Here is a 19,939-nt window from a genome sequence, read left to right as displayed (position 1 = left end):
GATTCTTCAACACGTGACATTTAATATGAATTTGGCTGCCTCAGTCCAACTTAGGTTCACTTAACTCTTTCAAAACCATTCTCTCCTTGGTTTTTAAAAGGTAACAGGTGGATATAGGACATTCTGTCGAATAGTCTTGTCGGAGAATCTCTCTCCCATTGCTAATATTAGCACTAAAAGACGGGCATAAAACTTGCACTTTCATACAGGATTGACTCCTGCCTTTCAACCACTGACCATTATCAGAACTACATGACTCCAATAATGTTTTATCGTTATGAGCGAGTCTCTTAGTATTCTGACAAGTTTGCGGTAAATAATCAAATATGTGAGCTTTCGAACTCATATTGTTAGAGAGTAAAACACTCCTAACATTTTATGGAAATCCTTCTATGAATTCATAATATTCACGTGATTCATGCCCACGCTTAACAAGTTGTGGACACGAGTGGTATCATCCACGATGCCTGGGAAGCTTACTTCCATTACAATATTTTCCTAAAAATATCATTGGCAAACTGCCAGCCAGAAAGATCAAAGTTCAACGCCTAACTACTCTGCATAATGCCTCTGAAGTGACATTTGCAACAGTTTTCAGACGGTGATGCAGTATTTCCCAAGCCAAACTTGCCAGTACTCAGCACACAGGCTTCAGAGTCTGGATATTTGAGTTTAGGAGTTGATAACTCGCTAAACATCTCCGTAGGGGTTTCAAATATCACCGGGTTGTACAAGGAATCCCACTCCACACCATCTGCCAACCTCGAGAAAATGAATCGACCCTGGGACGAGAACATTACAGCATTAACAGCATCCGCTTCTATAAACGGTCCACGTCCTCAAGCAAGGAACGATCACAGTTATATTATCTATCGATGATAAACTAGTCATCAACATCGACTTTCATTGGCATAAAAAGGCGTTGGTAATTCCCTCTGCCACCGCAATAAATCTAAAACAACGATTTTCTTCACTAAATAAAACTTTCGTTTCCTTACAAGGAATCCGGAAGAACAAGTGACCAACATCGTGTGGCGTTTGTTCTTCAAAAATATGTACTAACTCCAAACAAATACAAAAAGCAGGTGTTTAAATATTATACACAAAAATGCACGCAAAAGTGTTACAACAAAGGTATATACATAAAATTCCTTTTCCAGAGCACAAAAAATAAAAAAGACAATTTATTGAGCAGTAAAAATCTTAAATGGATATAATTCCAAGTTACAAATTAAAAAGGTAACTATGAGTCAATTAAAATTACAATTAAGTAGACTTAAAACTAATTTAAAGTCGTATGGAAGTTAATTGGCTGAAAAAGAAGAATAACGTTTAAGACTTTTTGTAGTAATATCCTCACTGAACTACAATCCAGGAAAAAAGTTGGAAGAGAGTTTAAATATACAACTACGTAGGGAGAGAGTACATGCTTCCAATGTCACATATGTATCTTCGAAAGAATCAAAATACGAGGGGCGTGCAATAAGTAATGCCCCTGACCCACTTCCAGTTGTCTGATTTAGCTGAAATTTTGCATGTGCAATGATTTATATCTCTACGGGTTATGTGGCAAACTACAGCTCTGAATTAATTGTGGTTTCTGTTTTACAGGTGTATGAACTGAGTCAGGTGTGAAATGGAGCCTGTTGAATGTCGAGCAGTGATCCGGTATTTGTATTTGAAAGGTCGCACGCCACAAGAGACTTGATGAAATGAAAGAAACTTATGGAATAATGCCCCATCATATGACCTTGTAAAACGCTGGCATCGTGAATTCAAACATGGCCGGAAGTCTGTAGAAACAGCTCCCAGACCTGGTCGCCCCCCCCTTCTGCCATTGATGAGGCATCTGTCCGTCAAGTTAAGGCTGCCATTTTGGAAGATCGGCGCATTACTATTCGCCAAATAGCCCAAGATGTCAAGATTAGTACAGGGTCTGTGAAAACTATCATTCATGACCATTTGCATACGCATAAGGTATCTGTCAGGTGGCTCACGCCATTCCAGAAGCGAGAACGCGTTGAGTGCTCGAGGATGAATTTGGAGATGTGCCAAGAAGATGAGTCAAAGTTTTTCAAAAGACTGGTTACACAGGATGAAACCTGCGTCCATCACTATGATCCAGAGACCAAAGCCCAGTCAATGCAGTGGAAGCACTTGGACTCACCACCTCCAAAGAAGGCAAGGGCGCAGCCCTCCGCTGGCAAGGTCATGCTCACAGTCTTCTGGGACCAGGACGGAGTACTGATGACAGATTTCCTAGCAAAGGGTACCACAATTACAGGAGCCTATTATGCTTCACTTTTGAGGAAATTAAGGGAAGCTATCAAAATTAAGAGGCGGGTTAAGATCAGCAAAGGTACCCTCCTCTTGCAGGACAACGCTCTGGTCCACAACTCGCATGTCGCCAGATCAGAAGCACGGGCGTGTGGTTATGAAATCCTTCCCCATCCTCCCTACTCTCCTGACCTTGCACCCTCTGACTTTCACCTCTTCCCAGCTATGAAGTTGTTTTTGAAAGGAAATCGTTTCCCAGATGATGCAGCCTTGATTTCTGAAATCACGTCGTGGTTGGAGGATCAACCTGGGGTATTCTACAAAAACGGTATCCAGAGCTGCATCAAACGATGGGAGAAATGCATAACTCTGGGTGGTTCCTATGTAGAGAAAGACTAATAACTGTGCCAAGTTTCGTTGCTCTACTACTATGGGAAGTGGGTCAGGGGTATTACTTATTGCACGCCCCTCGTAACAAAATGCAAACACAGGTTAAGGACAAGAAAAATAAACCTTTTTTTTCCACAAACTCATTCTTAGTAAAAAAACAGTCTGGTAATCAAATGGATATGAACTCGCTATCGAAAATATATTTTTTTTTTTTTTTGCTAAACAACTATGCTACCCAAAAGACATCTTTTCAAAATTTCTTCGTATAATCTCATCAAATAAAGGAGTATCATTATGAAAATCTGCAACGTACGAGGAAATCATGTTTCCAATCGCTCCAAATTTCTTTCCCTAAAAATATGCGCATACCGTTGCCGCGTATATAAAAGTTTAAGAAAGTATTCGCCTCATCGTTACCGAATTTTTTTTTTTTTCTTCGTGCCTGGTTGTACTTCTAGAAGGAAAGGCTCCTCATCAACAGCACGCAATGAAGCACTCTTCTTGCTCCAGGATTTGAAACGGGTAGATTTTCGTGCTGAAACCAGTGACGTCATTTAAGGAGCTAGTCTTACGTTTTTATTCAAATTAAAGGGGGTTTCGTATGAACCTAAAATATACGAAACTAAGTTTAAGGAAGATACAAAATACAGCCAATATAACTCATGAACCAGAATAAAAATATAATAAATATATACATACGAATACATTTCGTTGGTACAAAAATAATTCTCAACAATACCAACTGGAGATTTATTCTGGGCAATCAATCCGACAAACCAGGGGCTTACAGCGGCCATATTTGCAGAGTTGGGGTGCGCCCCCCCCCATCAACTTTCCGACTTTGTATAACCTCCCTGTAGTGGGAAGGTAGTATATCCAAAGTCCAGGAACTAGTCGTGACCGCCTAACAGCCGAGTGAACTATGGTCCCCTCAGTCCTTGGAGGTATACCCTCCTTTGATGAAAGGTTGGGTTTTTTGGGGGGTTTTTTACCGCATGAAGTGCTTTTAATAGGGATGACGATGAGTTCCTTTGTTGCTATTTACATCCTACTTTCTAATGCGGGTTGGTTCATTAACGGACGCCTGAGGCGTCCCTACTGGTAAGTACTATGGATTCGTGCTCGTTTTTTTTTTATCTGATAGAGTCCTTACCTCGTAGGAGGCGAATTTCCCCACATTAAATGACCTTGTGTCATATTTTGCTCTCGAGGGAAGCTCAAATACACCAGCGAGTAGCCCCTCCCCTCGTATTGATGGGTGTGGCGTGGTTTACTCCGTCTTTCTTCTCACTCTTTTCTGTTTCTCTCTTTGCAGGTATCTTTAAAGGCGGTGGTGTCGTTTTTCCCAGCACTTGAGCTCGTCAAGTTTGCGAAGCATCACTTACAATCGGAAACGTATTGTCAGTTAGCGAAGGCGACTTGGTCACATATCGCATATTTTGCTGCTCTTAAAAACAAGACTCCATTCGAAAAATCAACATGTGTGCAGCTGCTACTTGGGGATACGATAAACACAATGGTAAGCTGCAGTTTTATTCTCTCTTTCTCGATGTGTTATTATCTACAGTGTGTTATTTTACTTTTTTCGCTAAACAATTTGTACGTTTTTTAGTCGACCTAGTCTCGCATCTACAAATCGGATCCTTTCTGCTCGTTGGGTTGCGCTCCATCGCACGTCTTTTAATTAAATGCTTCATCAATTTTTCCCTTTCTGATGAATTTTCTAATTAACCAATTTTTATCTCATCGTTCACATTTTTTGTACTTCTGCAGTTTACAGACCGAGCGATTTTTTAAATGGGATTTTCAAGTTAAATTCAATTATCTTTTTATTAAATTATTCGATGAAATTACAGAATGATTAATAAAGCCCCCATTCCCATGTTCAGAATGAGTTTCTAAATAATAACGCTATTTAAGCACGGTCATTAAACTGTAGAAGTGCCTCAGGCGTATGAGAAAAATATCGACAATACAAAGATATATACCGGTGCACATATATATATATATATATATATATATATATATATATATATATATATAATATATATATATATATATATATAGGACGCATCACAGACCGTCTGAAACGCGCGTAAACGATTTCAATGACTTAAAAACATTATTACAATGATCCAAACATAATTCTCAATGAAAAACCAAGACACGGAATAATAAAATAATGTTAAAAAATACACATTGTTGGTGACTACTCCCTTATATATATATATATATATATATATATATATATACATATATATATATATATATATATATATATATCTTGAATTACTATTCTCTTCTTATAAAGTGATCAACATAAACTTGAATTTTTCTTTTTCTGTTTTACGGCACATCACATTTTCAGCTATTTAATGCTGAAACGCAATTAAACTCATAAATAAGGTATTTTACACGATTAATTGAACACAAGCTACTATTTTACACCTATATGAGAAGAAACCACGGCTTCATAACTTTCGCAAATGTATTGGTGCGTGTACGTGGTTAAATTTGATTTTGTGACAGTCGATTTCATAGTACACAACATATCCGTAGGAAGTTAATAGGGGAGAGACTTTTTTCATGCATTTCGTTTTAAAATGTGTTGGTATAATTTTTTGTGGTTTACGTAAAATTGAAGGGCGGGGGCTTTTTTTAAATAATTTACTTTTTATAAATTGCATTTAAAATTATCTTTTCGAAGACCAGAATAGTCTGACATTTTCACCATTAAAAAATAAATTATGAAATATTTTTAATTCAAATTTACGGAAAGAAAAATAATATCTTTTGTCTGATAGGATGTATTCAATATTTTCTCCACTCTCCGAATTATTCACTTTTTTAAATAAGTTTGGTGCTAGTGTATTTTGTAAACCGGGTGTATATATAAGTACGCTCGGGTTTGCCAAGCATTCGACGTAAACCGTCGGAATATGCTAAACGTTACCGAGCAAATCGTAAAAACGCTACAAAACAGAAAATAACAACATTTATCGAATACGAACTACAATTTAAAAAACACTAAAAATAAAAGCAATAAAATATAACAAACATTTTAAGCCCAATCCAAAAAATAACAACTAATCGAGTTTAAAATTCCAATTATTATTACTTCATCATGATTTTTTTTAACAAATTTGAATATTCATTTTGACCATTTGGATTTTATTTTATGAAAAGAGAACGTATTTCTACCGAGATTACATAACCAAAAATGATACGGAATAATTCAAAATTCTCTATTCGCAAAGGATTACGACGTGTTATTCTAGACGATTCATCGAATATAATTGGATTTTACTGGAATCTAATAACTCTTTCAACCCTTATTTCCTTTACTTATGTTTCTTAAAAGGATTTAATCCTGAAAATCTATTATCTATTCATGTGCTGAATATGAAATTATTTCCAACCAAAATTAATATTTTGATAATGACTTTTCCTCAGAGGAGATAAGCTCACATCGAAGATCCATGGATTAAGGAAATTAATACAAATATTGTATTCTTTGCCAAACAATAATTTTTGTTGGAAAAAAAATTTTTTTAATGAAATTTAAATATAACAACTTTAAATTTATATATACATATATATGTGTGTCTATATATATATACATATATATATATATATAGTGTGTGCGTGCGTATGTGTGTGTGTGTGTGTGTGTGTGTGTGTGTGTGTGTGTGTGTGTGTGTGTGTGTGTGTGTGTGTGTGTGTGTGTGTGTGTGTGTGTGTGTGTGTGTGTGTGTGTTTGCGCGAATTCTCCCGAAACCCACGTTTTCTGTGTCATTTTTGACGGAAGTGCACTCAGTTTATATTAAAGAACAAAACATTTAAAAGTTATCTTTACCTTTGTTTACATTTGTTTCATACTAGAGTGAGAGTGCTACTAATGACCCTCGCATTCGACTCATTCCAAGCACTCAGCCACATCCCAATCCAACTCACACAAGGCGACACAAAGCCGTATCATTATCTTAATTAGGCAAAAACATGGAAGCAAAATCAAGTTGTGTGTTTTAACGAATTCAAATCAATTAAAATCCATTATCCTTGTGCAACTTTTTTCAGAAAGATAAAAGCCTGAATTTTATCATATGAAAAGCAGAATATTATAAAACTTTATCTACTTTTTTAACTTTTAAATTTTCCAAAAAATCGCCATTCACCGTCATTTTTTTTTCGATGGATAACACATTTAAATATTTTTTAAAAGATTTTTTAATCAATTATTTTTTTTTGTGTGTCCCAATAAGATTTATGATGATTTGTTATAAGAATATGCAAAAATATTAGAACATAAGATTTATGATGATTTGTTATAAGAATATGCAAAAATATTAGAACATAAGATTTATGATGATTTGTTATAAGAATATGCAAAAATATTAGAACATAAGATTTATGATGATTTGTTATAAGAATATGCAAAAATATTAAAACATAAGATTTATGATGATTTGTTATAAGAATATGCAAAAATATTAGAACATAAGATTTATGATGATTTGTTATAAGAATATGCAAAAATATTAGAACATAAGATTTATGATGATTTGTTATAAGAATATGCAAAAATATTAGAACATAAGATTTATGATGATTTGTTATAAGAATATGCAAAAATATTAGAACATAAGATTTATGATGATTTGTTATAAGAATATGCAAAAATATTAGAACATAAGATTTATGATGATTTGTTATAAGAATATGCAAAAATATTAGAACATAAGATTTATGATGATTTGTTATAAGAATATGCAAAAATATTAGAACATAAGATTTATGATGATTTGTTATAAGAATATGCAAAAATATTAGAACATAAGATTTATGATGATTTGTTATAAGAATATGCAAAAATATTAGAACATAAGATTTATGATGATTTGTTATAAGAATATGCAAAAATATTAGAACATAAGATTTATGATGATTTGTTATAAGAATATGCAAAAATATTAAAACATAAGATTTATGATGATTTGTTATAAGAATATGCAAAAATATTAGAACATAAGATTTATGATGATTTGTTATAAGAATATGCAAAAATATTAGAACATAAGATTTATGATGATTTGTTATAAGAATATGCAAAAATATTAGAACATAAGATTTATGATGATTTGTTATAAGAATATGCAAAAATATTAGAACATAAGATTTATGATGATTTGTTATAAGAATATGCAAAAATATTAAAACATAAGATTTATGATGATTTGTTATGAGAATATGCAAAAATATTAGAACATAAGATTTATGATGATTTGTTATAAGAATATGCAAAAATATTAGAACATAAGATTTATGATGATTTGTTATAAGAATATGCAAAAATATTAGAACATAAGATTTATGATGATTTGTTATAAGAATATGCAAAAATATTAGAACATAAGATTTATGATGATTTGTTATAAGAATATGCAAAAATATTAGAACATAAGATTTATGATGATTTGTTATAAGAATATGCAAAAATATTAGAACATAAGATTTATGATGATTTGTTATAAGAATATGCAAAAATATTAAAACATAAGATTTATGATGATTTGTTATAAGAATATGCAAAAATATTAGAACATAAGATTTATGATGATTTGTTATAAGAATATGCAAAAATATTAGAACATAAGATTTATGATGATTTGTTATAAGAATATGCAAAAATATTAAAACATAAGATTTATGATGATTTGTTATAAGAATATGCAAAAATATTAGAACATAAGATTTATGATGATTTGTTATAAGAATATGCAAAAATATTAAAACATAAGATTTATGATGATTTGTTATAAGAATATGCAAAAATATTAGAACATAAGATTTATGATGATTTGTTATAAGAATATGCAAAAATATTAGAACATAAGATTTATGATGATTTGTTATAAGAATATGCAAAAATATTAGAACATAAGATTTATGATGATTTGTTATAAGAATATGCAAAAATATTAGAACATAAGATTTATGATGATTTGTTATAAGAATATGCAAAAATATTAGAACATAAGATTTATGATGATTTGTTATAAGAATATGCAAAAATATTAGAACATAAATACTTGAATTTCAAATGATTCCATATTTGATCTCACTCTATATCTTTCGCGAAATTAAAAAATCCAAAATTTAATGATAATGAAGTTCATTTAGTCATGTAAATTTCCATGTATTTTTAACGTTTGTTTTGACGATTTAAGTGAAGAATCAACTTTATAAGGATTCTTTTTCATAAGCGATATATATATATATATATATATATATATATATATATATATATATGTTGCCTACATAGCCCTCGAAGTTAAGCAACGGTGAGGCTGGCCAGTACCAGATGGGTGACTATTTTGGGAATGGTAGGCGTCGCATGTGTTGGAGACAACTCCTGCATCTAGCATCACGCTTGGTCTTGATCGTATCTTGCCATCAGGACCAAGTGTTCCTGGATAAGAGCGTGTGGTAGAATCAAGTTCCCCACACTTTAAACTCAGTCAAGCGCAAGTAAAAGCAAAAAGGAAAAGAAGGAGCTGACAACTGTTTATAAATATGAACAACTGTTTATAAATATGAACAACTGTTTGTAGGTCTTATGGTCTACCATAGGTGAGGTAATATCACGTAACGACAACTTTCCGAAAGAAATTATCGTATTTTTTTTTCAGCTCCTTCTTTTCCTTTTTGCTTTTACTTGCGCTTGACTTAGTTTTAAAAAAAAAGAATGAGGTAAGGGGAATAAGAGGTAAAATTTCATCTTTTTATCATTTTTCTTTTACTTCCTGTTCCCCTTACCTCACCCTTTTTTTTAACCAAGTAAGATCTGTGACTTACTTGTAGCTTCATTAAATACTTTTATATGCAAAATCCGATCCCGCATTTTGCTAATTCCTGCCCTCTGATGAGAAGGAGAGTATTTCTTCGAAACTCCGCGGATTAAGGACTATCCACTTATCTTGTGCTTCCTTTTTTAAAATTAAATATGTTTTTAACTCTTTTTCAAGATGTCTTTTAACATGTTTTATTAATCATTTGTTCATATATATATATATATATATATATATATATATATATATATATATATATATATATATATATATCGCTTAGGGAAAAAGTGTATATGGTTATAAAGGTCATTCTTCACTTAATAATCAGTAAAATTTTCATATTGATTGGATAATTATTTGATTTTTGGTAGATTTTTTTAAGAGAGACTTCGTCAAAAATACTTTCTCCCTCCTTCTGTTTTCCTAATCTGTTCCTATTCTTAATCATCCATTAATATCGCTTCGATTACAGGCGACGCACAAAATATATTTAATTGTAAATGGCAGATTTATTAATATTAAAGATAAAAGCAATGTAATATTAATATTAATATGAATTTATAAAAAATTATAAAATCTTCTATTTGTAACTATATTTTATTTGATATAAACATATTATTTTTTAGATTTCATGTCCTTGCAGCCAAAATGGTGTTTTTTCTTAAGTTAAATTGATTTCTAATTGCATTTTAATCGTTTTATTTTCCTTTCGTAACTCAAACACGGTTTAAATTAGTATTACCCAAATTAAATTAATTTAATTTAACTAAGTTAATGATAAATTAAACCGTAATATTTACGTTACTGGGTGTTAAAGAACTTAAAACAAAATATTTTGCAAAACTTATGATAAATTACCAAATCCTTAAAATCTTCAAACATTTAAAATACTAAAATAAGAAAGATCAAATTCTCACGTTTTTGTTTCATCTGAAATTGTCACACAAATAATAATTTAAAAAAAAAACACTCCTGAATTTTGATGAAAATAAAAATGGCAAAAGTGCAGGAGGATTTTGCTTCATCCTCCTAACATAGAATACGGCAGATACTACACTTTGATCCTAGCTTGAAATATTACTAAACCGAAAAAAAAAGCAACATTTTGCTAAAAGATAGAAAATGTAAAGATCAATTTGTATTCCGTATGATTTTGGAAGTTTTGTTTGAATAGTTGTATGGAAGACTAAAATAAATCACAGATAACAAAGATCGATGAAATGATGAATTGTAAGATTAAATTAAACCTATTTCTAAATAACATTCTATATAATTCAAAGTCTGAACAAATGAAAATCTAAAATTTGATTTATTCTATTAAATTCATTTCTGTATCAGCATGTGTATAACTTCGTGAAAATGAAATTATCTTTAAATCTCAAAAGAAAGCTAATTGTATTTATCAAATAATTTTATTGACAAATTTTGAATTAAGGTTTTAATTGATTTTCGTTTTCCAATATTTGATTAAATTATTTTCATGGATTCATGTAAAAAATGTGATCTACCAAATAAAAAACTTCGTCCCTTTTATTTTTTTTTGTTTCTAATAAAATGATTGCTACGATGAACAATCTCACAATTTAAAGTATTTGTTCAAATTCTAAAGTAAAGTAATTCGCTTTTTTAATTTCGTTCGGACTCTCGTTAGTGTCCTAGTTTTCGTCATCAAAAATGCGCTTGGAATGTATAGTATTTTTGTTGTAACATTTACAGCTGTTCATAAAATGAAACTGACACGATAATGAAAAGGTCAAAGATGCCAGAAAATCATTTCGATATTTACTATATTGAATGCCTGTTAGGTTATCACAGAAAGTCGTTTGATATTTCTAGTTTTTAATTCAAGGTGACTTCTTTGCGCGGCGATGGAGCAGCTGTAAAAATGCCACATGGCGATTACCGAAAATGTTCTTCAAAAAATGGAGCATTGTTTACTCTAAAAGTAGTTCTATACTTAATTAAATACATATTTTAAATATGGTCGAAATGTTTCCAGTTTTTGCTGCCAACAACGTAATCCAAATCAGTGGGGAGAGCTTCATTTTCTTTAAAATATAACCAAGTTCAAAAATGACTAAACTATGAGGGAACAACGTATATAAGATTTTGTTATGGGAGATTCGTCTCATAGTAAACAATGCCAATGAACTTTGCTACACGATATGCCACCACGTCACACACATTGGAAAGTAGAAGTTGAAACAGAGTGTCAAATATAAGGACGGTGCGTAATTAAGAAAATGGATACCGTTGTAAACTACAGAACATCTGTGCCGACTTAAATTATAACCAATCTATTAACCAATCTATTAACCAATAACGTCGTAAAAAGTATAGATCCACAATTCATCCTTCATTCTGTGGTTAAAATAGCAAATTGTGTTCAATGAAACACATTTAGTTGTTTGCAGTGGGTACTGCATCGGAATAAAATAGCCCCCAAATTGTCAAAATACTGTAAAACAAATTTAAGGATAATTTAACCGAATTTCAATCGGTCTTTTATTATCACACTTAACTCTAAACAACAACTGCTGTCTGTTGATGACTATAGATACATCCACCCTTCATCGATTCAGCACTGTGGTAAGTTTAAATACTTAGTTGCATATCTATTATGAATATTTCTATCTAAAACGAATTGGGCAGTCTTGGGTGCTAGTAATGTTCGTATAAACATTAAGATTTTACTTGCAGCGTGTTGTCAATAGCCTAATGGTAAGAAAATAATTTCTTGAAGCGCTTGCTTATCTATCCACACTAAAAAGCTGTTACAATGAAACGGTCTATCTACGGATTACATCTATATTGACGGTATATAATTCATATATTATATAAATAACTTCAAAACTTATATACTGTATTGAGCTGGAGATGTGATTCAAAAAGCTACGAATATAAATAGCTGCCCTCTTTCTCCGTGTCGTTTAGATGCATTTTCCTCTTCGATTTCAGCAGAAGCAAAACGTTTTAAGACGTTATCTTTAAAACATAATTTGGGTCAATGAGAATTTTGAAAACAAAATGTAATAAGCCAACGCGAACTTGAAAATCCAAATAAAATCTGAGAATCGGACGAGCGAATTCAAATCCAGACCGACGGACATTGAAAGAACCGGGGGAGGGTAAAAAATGAATATTTCAAACTACGAATTGCAACACACACACACACACACACACACACACACACACACACGCACACACACACACGCACACACACACATTGAAAAAACAAGAGTTGGACCAGACCTACATACATACATACATACATGCATACATACATACATACATACATACATACATGCATACATACATACATACATACATACATGCATACATACATACATGCATACATGCATACATGCATACATACATACATGCATAATACCGTGCCAATACATGCATACATGCATATATACCGTGCCATACATACATACATGCATAATACCGTGCCAATAAATATGATCATCACTGTACATACGTACATACATGCATACATACATGCATACATACATACATGCATACATACATACATGCATACATACATGCATACATGCATACATACATACATGCATACATACATGCATACATACATACATACATGCATGCATGCATACATACATACATACATGCATACATGCATACATACATGCATGCATACATACATACATGCATGCATACATGCATACATACATGCATACATACATACATACATACATACATGCATGCATATATACATACATACATGCATACATACATGCATACATACATACATGCATACATACATACATGCATACATGCATACATACATGCATACATACATACATGCATACATACATACATACATGCATACATACATACATACATGCATGCATACATACATACATACGTACATACTGATGAAAATAATGGAAATAGTATTCCGACAAAATAGAGAAATAAAAAGGAACAAATCGTATGATGTGTTCATCAACGTTTCGTCTTTATTTCGAGACTTACTCTGGATGAATGAGATTAAGAAATAAAAAAATACCAGTACAAAATATTTAAAAATGTTTCACGTGCAAAGTGTGACGCGGTTCTATTTCAGAAAAACGGAAAAAGACGTTGGAAATTCAAAAAGGAGGGAGGAGGGCTGGCGCTGTTAAAAAGAGGGAAATTTTAGTGACGTCATATAGTCGTTAATGTAATTTTAAAAAATATGAATGCAGTTAATATTCTTACTGGAAAAAAGATATATCTGTTGAAATTCAAATATAGGTTTGTAACAGAAATGAAATGAGTGTCTTTTGGTTTGTAATTTATTGATTGAGGTTATATGTATTAATTATTACAGGGAGTGTTTGAATGGTGTGAGAAGATTAACCTGTGTCTAGGTTACATAACAAAAAACACTCATTGTGTTATTTCTACATATGCGCAAATATAGGTTTAACATCATTATTTTTTAAGTTTTTTATATGCGTATAAACGTGGCACAAATGCTAACGAATAATGCTGAAGAGAGCTATTTTTTGGTTTCGATTCTAGCTGATGACAACCAAGTTATATTTTTTAAACTTTTTGTCATTATTATCTATTAGGTACAATATATTAATAAAATAATTAGTTCTGTAATAATAAATACGAAATTTGCATAAATTATATTTAAACGTATTTTACGACCGGGCAACGCCGAGTGGCTTGCTAGTCAATTATATTAATTGTGGCATGAATCTTGGTAAAATCCGAAACACAAAACCGTCGTCATATAACCAACTTAAAACCAGTAGCCACGCCACATGGTCACGTGTATCAAGTAGTTTCAACGTTGGTAGCACGTGTGAAATATTAGGACCAGACTGAGGCCATAAATTAAGAGTTCCAATAAAGAGAGATAAATTCTATTATTAAGTCTACTTTCTTTTTAGTTAATCACTTTCACGATTATTTTCTGTAATGCTTGTATTTTCCGGCTATATTGTCGCATCCATGAATTCCGCTTTTTAGTAGGAAAGACTAGTTTGGCTTTACTGATAAAGGCCACTGCTCTTCAATTTTCTATTGTGGTGGGAAAGTAATTTTTTCGGAATACTATGCTTAAATGTCCCCACAGTTTCGTCGTAGTAGCGCACCACTAGCAGTGTCAGAAATCGCCATTAAAAATGCGTGATAAAAACTTGAATAATTAGACTTACTATCTTTCGAAGCTTATAACTACTTGAAAAATGTCATTTAAACCCTAATTTTTTTCCTATAAAAGGAGCAAAGACCAAATTTTAAAATAATAAGAGGTTTAATATAAGAATATACAATATTTCTTTTTTAAAATCGGGTTTCTTTAAAAAAGATTTCAAGAAAATCAACGAATTTTAACTTACTTCGAATATAATAAATATATATAAATTCCAAAAAATCACTTACCTATAAAAAAAATACTAATCAATGGGTACTTTCATTCTTCATTGTTAAGAATTTATCCAGATTTATATTATATATTTCATGTGCTTTTTAAATAAAATATTTTTTTAAGCAGGGATTCAAAAATACCGCGATCTTAGATGTTCACGACTGAAATAAAGGGGAGACAAACGTCTCCCTTTCTTAGAGTTGAAAACTTCGGTGGCCTGTAAGCGCCAGAATTTATCTCCCTTTCTATTTCTGGCTGTAAAGAAAAGTTAGCCATGGGCCATCGTAACATGAAAAATGATCAGTTTTTGCCGTTTAAAAAAATTCCACTCAATCGATTTTCCATTTTTTTTCTCTTACATGAGTTTTGATTTAATATATATTATTTCTTTTTTATCCAATGAATTTTTTTTTTATCTAAAAAAAAACATTGAATGAAGCAGAAAAAATTGTTGTAGGTATTCAATTTTTTCAGGACAATATTTAAAAAATGTGAGGTTTCACCTTAAAAAAAATCAACGTGGTTTAAAAGAAAAAAGATTTTAAACTTTTGACTTTACAGGTAAATCTGCACAAAACTATTCTTTTTGTTGTTTTAAATTAGCTTATTTTATTTATTGATCTTTTATCAATCCAGCGATATATAAATCTGAGGAGAGAAAATTAATTATTTTTATTTTAATAGACATTTCAAAATGGGGGGGAGTTGATTTAAAAAAACGTTTGTCTAGAATATTATAATCGGTTTATTGGAAAGAGCATTAAATTTCACATTAAACTTGCAAATATTGGAAAAATTGAACCAATAGAAATATTTTGATAGATTTTTAAATTGAAAAAAATGAAAAAAATTTAACTCGTAAAATTCATTTAATTTTATTACGTAGAAAAAATGGATGCATGAGCGCGCGCAGGCACTTTGTAAACACTGTTTTGTTTTGTTTTTTTTTTAATAAAAAAATAAATTTAAAAAAAGAGAAATTACGAGTTTTGTATAGTTTATTCGCAGTTTTGTGTTAAGGGTGTCAAAAATCCCCAAAAGTTCTGACACATCTAGCGCACCACAGCAGGTAAACACCCTAGATGGGCGTGGTGCTACTATAGCTCTTACAGTGCCAGTCTTGCTTTACCCATTTTTATAGGGTGTCGAATTCGAGTTGAATCTCTTGTCTCTCATCGGTTAATGTTTTTATTTTGCTTTCCTATGGTTATTTTCATTTTAGATGACATGTTTGTTTGTTTGTTTGTTTGTTTGTTTGTTTTTCTTCTTCGCATCATCATTTCTGAAGACGATATTCGATATTTACAGAGAGAACTGTGATCAATTAATAAACCTGAGTCTTCACATTTTTTCAATTCTATATTTGTTAATTGTTTTACAGTTTACTGTGATTATAACGATGCACAAGTTCTTTTTAAGCCTCACACAGCTACAAATTCTGCTGTAGAAAAACATGAGAAATTGTTTGAGAACTTTTCACACGAGAGAAACTGTTATCTTTGATCCTAGCTTTACTCATCTGTATTGATACGTGAAAGTGTCAAAATGTGAACCCAGCGGATTATTATTCTATCAATTATAGTGATTTAAGTGAATCTATTGTACATTTTCAAAACAATGGGGCAATCTCAATTTCGTGTGTTTAGATCCTGTTCTGTCGCAAACCACGATTAAGATGTCGTATGCTGACTTTAAACCTTACCATACAAAATGATAATGAACGATCAAGTTATCTAAATTCGGTAAAATGCCTAGAAAACAGTTTAAATTTGTTTTGGCCGATCGTAATTGAAGCTGCGTGAAATACGAGTCGAAGATATTAAAAAACTTTTCGTGAATATTTTGACAATGGCTGCTGCATTTGCTAACAGTCGATAATTCACTGTTTGTGGTTGTTTCGATGCAGCAAAAAAGAGTTTCCTGTCAATGTATGACAAAATTGATGAAGCATGGATCAACCGCTTCACGACTAAAGTTACAAACATCAGCAGGTAGGTTTTGGCCTCCGTATTTTGGAATACACAATTTTGTTCATAAATTACACAATTTTGTTCATAAATTACACTGAGAATGGAAGAACCATAAATATCGGATATTGTTTAATGTTACAGATGCGATTGACGTAAGAAATCGCCAAAAGACGGCCACATTAAAAACAGTTCTCTTTCACCAGTTTCACAAATCAACCATAACGATGGCAATTCTAATTACTTCCACAGCCATTGTTCTCCAGATTTGCCCCCTGTGATAATGCGTGCTTTAAAAGAATGTTACGAAGAAAGAGATTTAACTCTAATAAAGAATTGATATCGGAATTAAGCGTATTTCGAGGCCAAAAACAAATCGTGTTAAAGAAAAAATAGAATTTCCATAGAATTCAATGTCGAGTTTTGCTTAAAAAGGTGTTTGATTATTTAGGCTTGGGACTTATTGAGTTCTGTCTTAAATTGTATTGATGATTTTAAGTATCCCAACTGTTCTGGCCTAATATAAGAATGGTAAATATCGCACTGGTTCATAAAGTAGCAGGTCTACGCGGCGTTGCCCAGGGAAGCAGTAATACATTTTTGTCGATAGCAATTAATTTGTTGCAATCGTTACACGCAAGTAAACCGTATAGTAGAAACCGAAAAAAAACTAATCGAGGTATAACTTGCAAATAAAAAATAATTCTTTAAAACTATAATATGAGAATTTTTATTTAAACAATTGCAGTGCAGCTGCTGGATTCAAATAATGTATTTTGCCGACACTAACGTCATAGAAAAGTGCTAAGAACAAAGCTAACAATTAATATAAATGTGTGTAGCGTAAGAGAGAGAGAGAGATAGAGAGAGAGAGAGAGAGAGAGAGAGAGAGCGAGAGAGAATATCTTTTTGCTTATCGAATCTTACGCAATATTAAAAGAAATTCAGTTCAGGACAATCCAGTCAATATTTCTTGGATGGACGAAGTTGATGTTGCTGAGAGTCGAAGTACGCCGCATGAAATTCATCTCTCTTTGTCAAAGTCACTCTTTTTATAAGTTATAAAATTATAATTTAACATAGACTTATTACGTTTGGGTTCAAAACGATTTTCATTGGTTGAAAAATATTGAGTTAACACGTTCCTATGAAAACCCTAACATGGCTTTTTAAAGTGAAGCGGAGAGTGTATCGAAACGAATTGGAGAAAGACGGTGATTATTTATGTTATTCGCTTTTTTAGCATTCGTTCGAATCGCATCCTTATGTAAAAACTCGACGCCCCACTTCCGTTTAAGAGCAACTGACTAAATAAGACTAAAGAAAAGAAATGAAATAGAAAAAGGAAAACAATATGCCGAACAAATAAAAAAAAGTATATATTATTATATTGGCTCGGTAACTTTCCATTCCTCTCACACATTAATTTTTAATCTACCACCGATACATGAATAAAGTTTTAGAAAAAAATACATGAGACAAGTTTGATTATTTTTTTTAATATTAAGAACAAACGAATATTTTTTTTAATATTAAGAACAAACGAATATTTTTTTAAACAAACGAATATTTTTTTAATATTAAGAACAAACGAATATTTTTTTAATATTAAGAACAAACGAATATTTTTTTAAACAAACGAATATTTTTTTAATATTAAGAACAAACGAATATTTTTTAATATTAAGAACAAACGAATATTTTTTTAATATTAAGAACAAACGAATATTTTTTTAATATTAAGAACAAACGAATATTTTTTTAAACAAACGAATATTTTTTTAATATTAAGAACAAACGAATATTTTTTAATATTAAGAATAAACGAATATTTTTTTAATATTAAGAACAAACGAATATTTTTTTAATATTAAGAACAAACGAATATTTTTTTAATATTAAGAACAAACGAATATTTTTTTAAACAAACGAATATTTTTTTAATATTAAGAACAAACGAATATTTTTTTAATATTAAGAACAAACGAATATTTTTTTAAACAAACGAATATTTTTTTAATATTAAGAACAAACGAATATTTTTTAATATTAAGAATAAACGAATATTTTTTTAATATTAAGAACAAACGAATATTTTTTTAATATTAAGAACAAACGAATATTTTTTTAAACAAACGAATATTTTTTTAAACAAACGAATATTTTCTGTCTATTAAAAGTGGCAAAAATCATTTCTTTTTTTTCTTTTTCTTTTTATCAATTATTCAGATTAATGGTTGCTGTTCTTATTGAAGCAAAAAAAAACAGTTTTGTCTTTTTTTATTTTCATGATTGAATGTTTCATTGCATGGAAGTCAAAGAGAACCATATCTTTCACACAATTATTTCGTTAAAATTTTAACCTTGTATTATTCAGATTCTTCTGAGTACACTTCTCATCTTGAGTGTTAATTTAACAACGTTTCGGTCGATGTAATTTCTGGCCTCCTTCTGACCTCTTGGCAACTTTGGGAATCTGCGAGGAATTTCGAACAGAACCCTTTATTTAATCTACAGGGGTAATATCGTCTCGTTTCGTCAACTATGGCCGTCTAGAAATCTTGAGTAATTCACAATTTTATTCTTCATATCGCACGCACTGAAGATTGAAACTTCAGAAGAGTCACTTGCAGCTTATTTTTTTTATCTAAATTAATTTGACTAACAGCTGTCTATTATTTCTTAAAGTTTAGTGTTTACTCGATGATATTTCACAAAAAAAAACGATACTTTCTTTATGACACTAAACCATGAAATTATAAGGAAATGGTCACTGCAGATAAAAATCTCTTAAGATGGACTCCCCAAAAATGTTCTTACAAGTTTATTATTTTACCATTTTAAATTTATCCAGTTTATAAAATATGTTCAACAGGACCATCATTTGAAAGCTGAACAGAAAATCTATTATATATATATATATATATATATATATATATATATATATATATATATATATATATATATACTAGCAAAAGTACCCGTCGTTGACTGGGTTCAAACACAGCCTACAGAAAATTGACTCTGATTTATTAAAGTATGATAGGTTATGAAAAGGAAGGGTT

General features: G+C 31.0%; 1 protein-coding gene across 17 annotated transcripts in view; it reads left to right on the top strand.

Moving 5' to 3' along the window:
• The window catches only part of LOC145252676 (carbonic anhydrase 2-like), a 242,182-nt gene that overhangs the window by 200,991 nt on the left and 21,252 nt on the right, over nucleotides 1–19,939 (top strand). For all 17 annotated transcript variants that reach the window (XM_080112487.1, XM_080112490.1, XM_080112474.1 and 14 more), the window contains one exon: nucleotides 3,983–4,186. In XM_080112487.1, the coding sequence (XP_079968613.1) occupies nucleotides 4,147–4,186 (40 nt within the window). In that variant the 5' untranslated portion in view covers nucleotides 3,983–4,146. The remainder of the gene's footprint in view (nucleotides 1–3,982; nucleotides 4,187–19,939) is intronic.

Source organism: Euprymna scolopes, chromosome 29 (assembly GCF_053919585.1).
Source record: "Euprymna scolopes isolate OS-2025 chromosome 29, ASM5391958v1, whole genome shotgun sequence".
Classification (NCBI taxonomy): domain Eukaryota; kingdom Metazoa; phylum Mollusca; class Cephalopoda; order Sepiida; family Sepiolidae; genus Euprymna; species Euprymna scolopes.
This window is presented reverse-complemented; position numbering and strand designations above follow the sequence as displayed.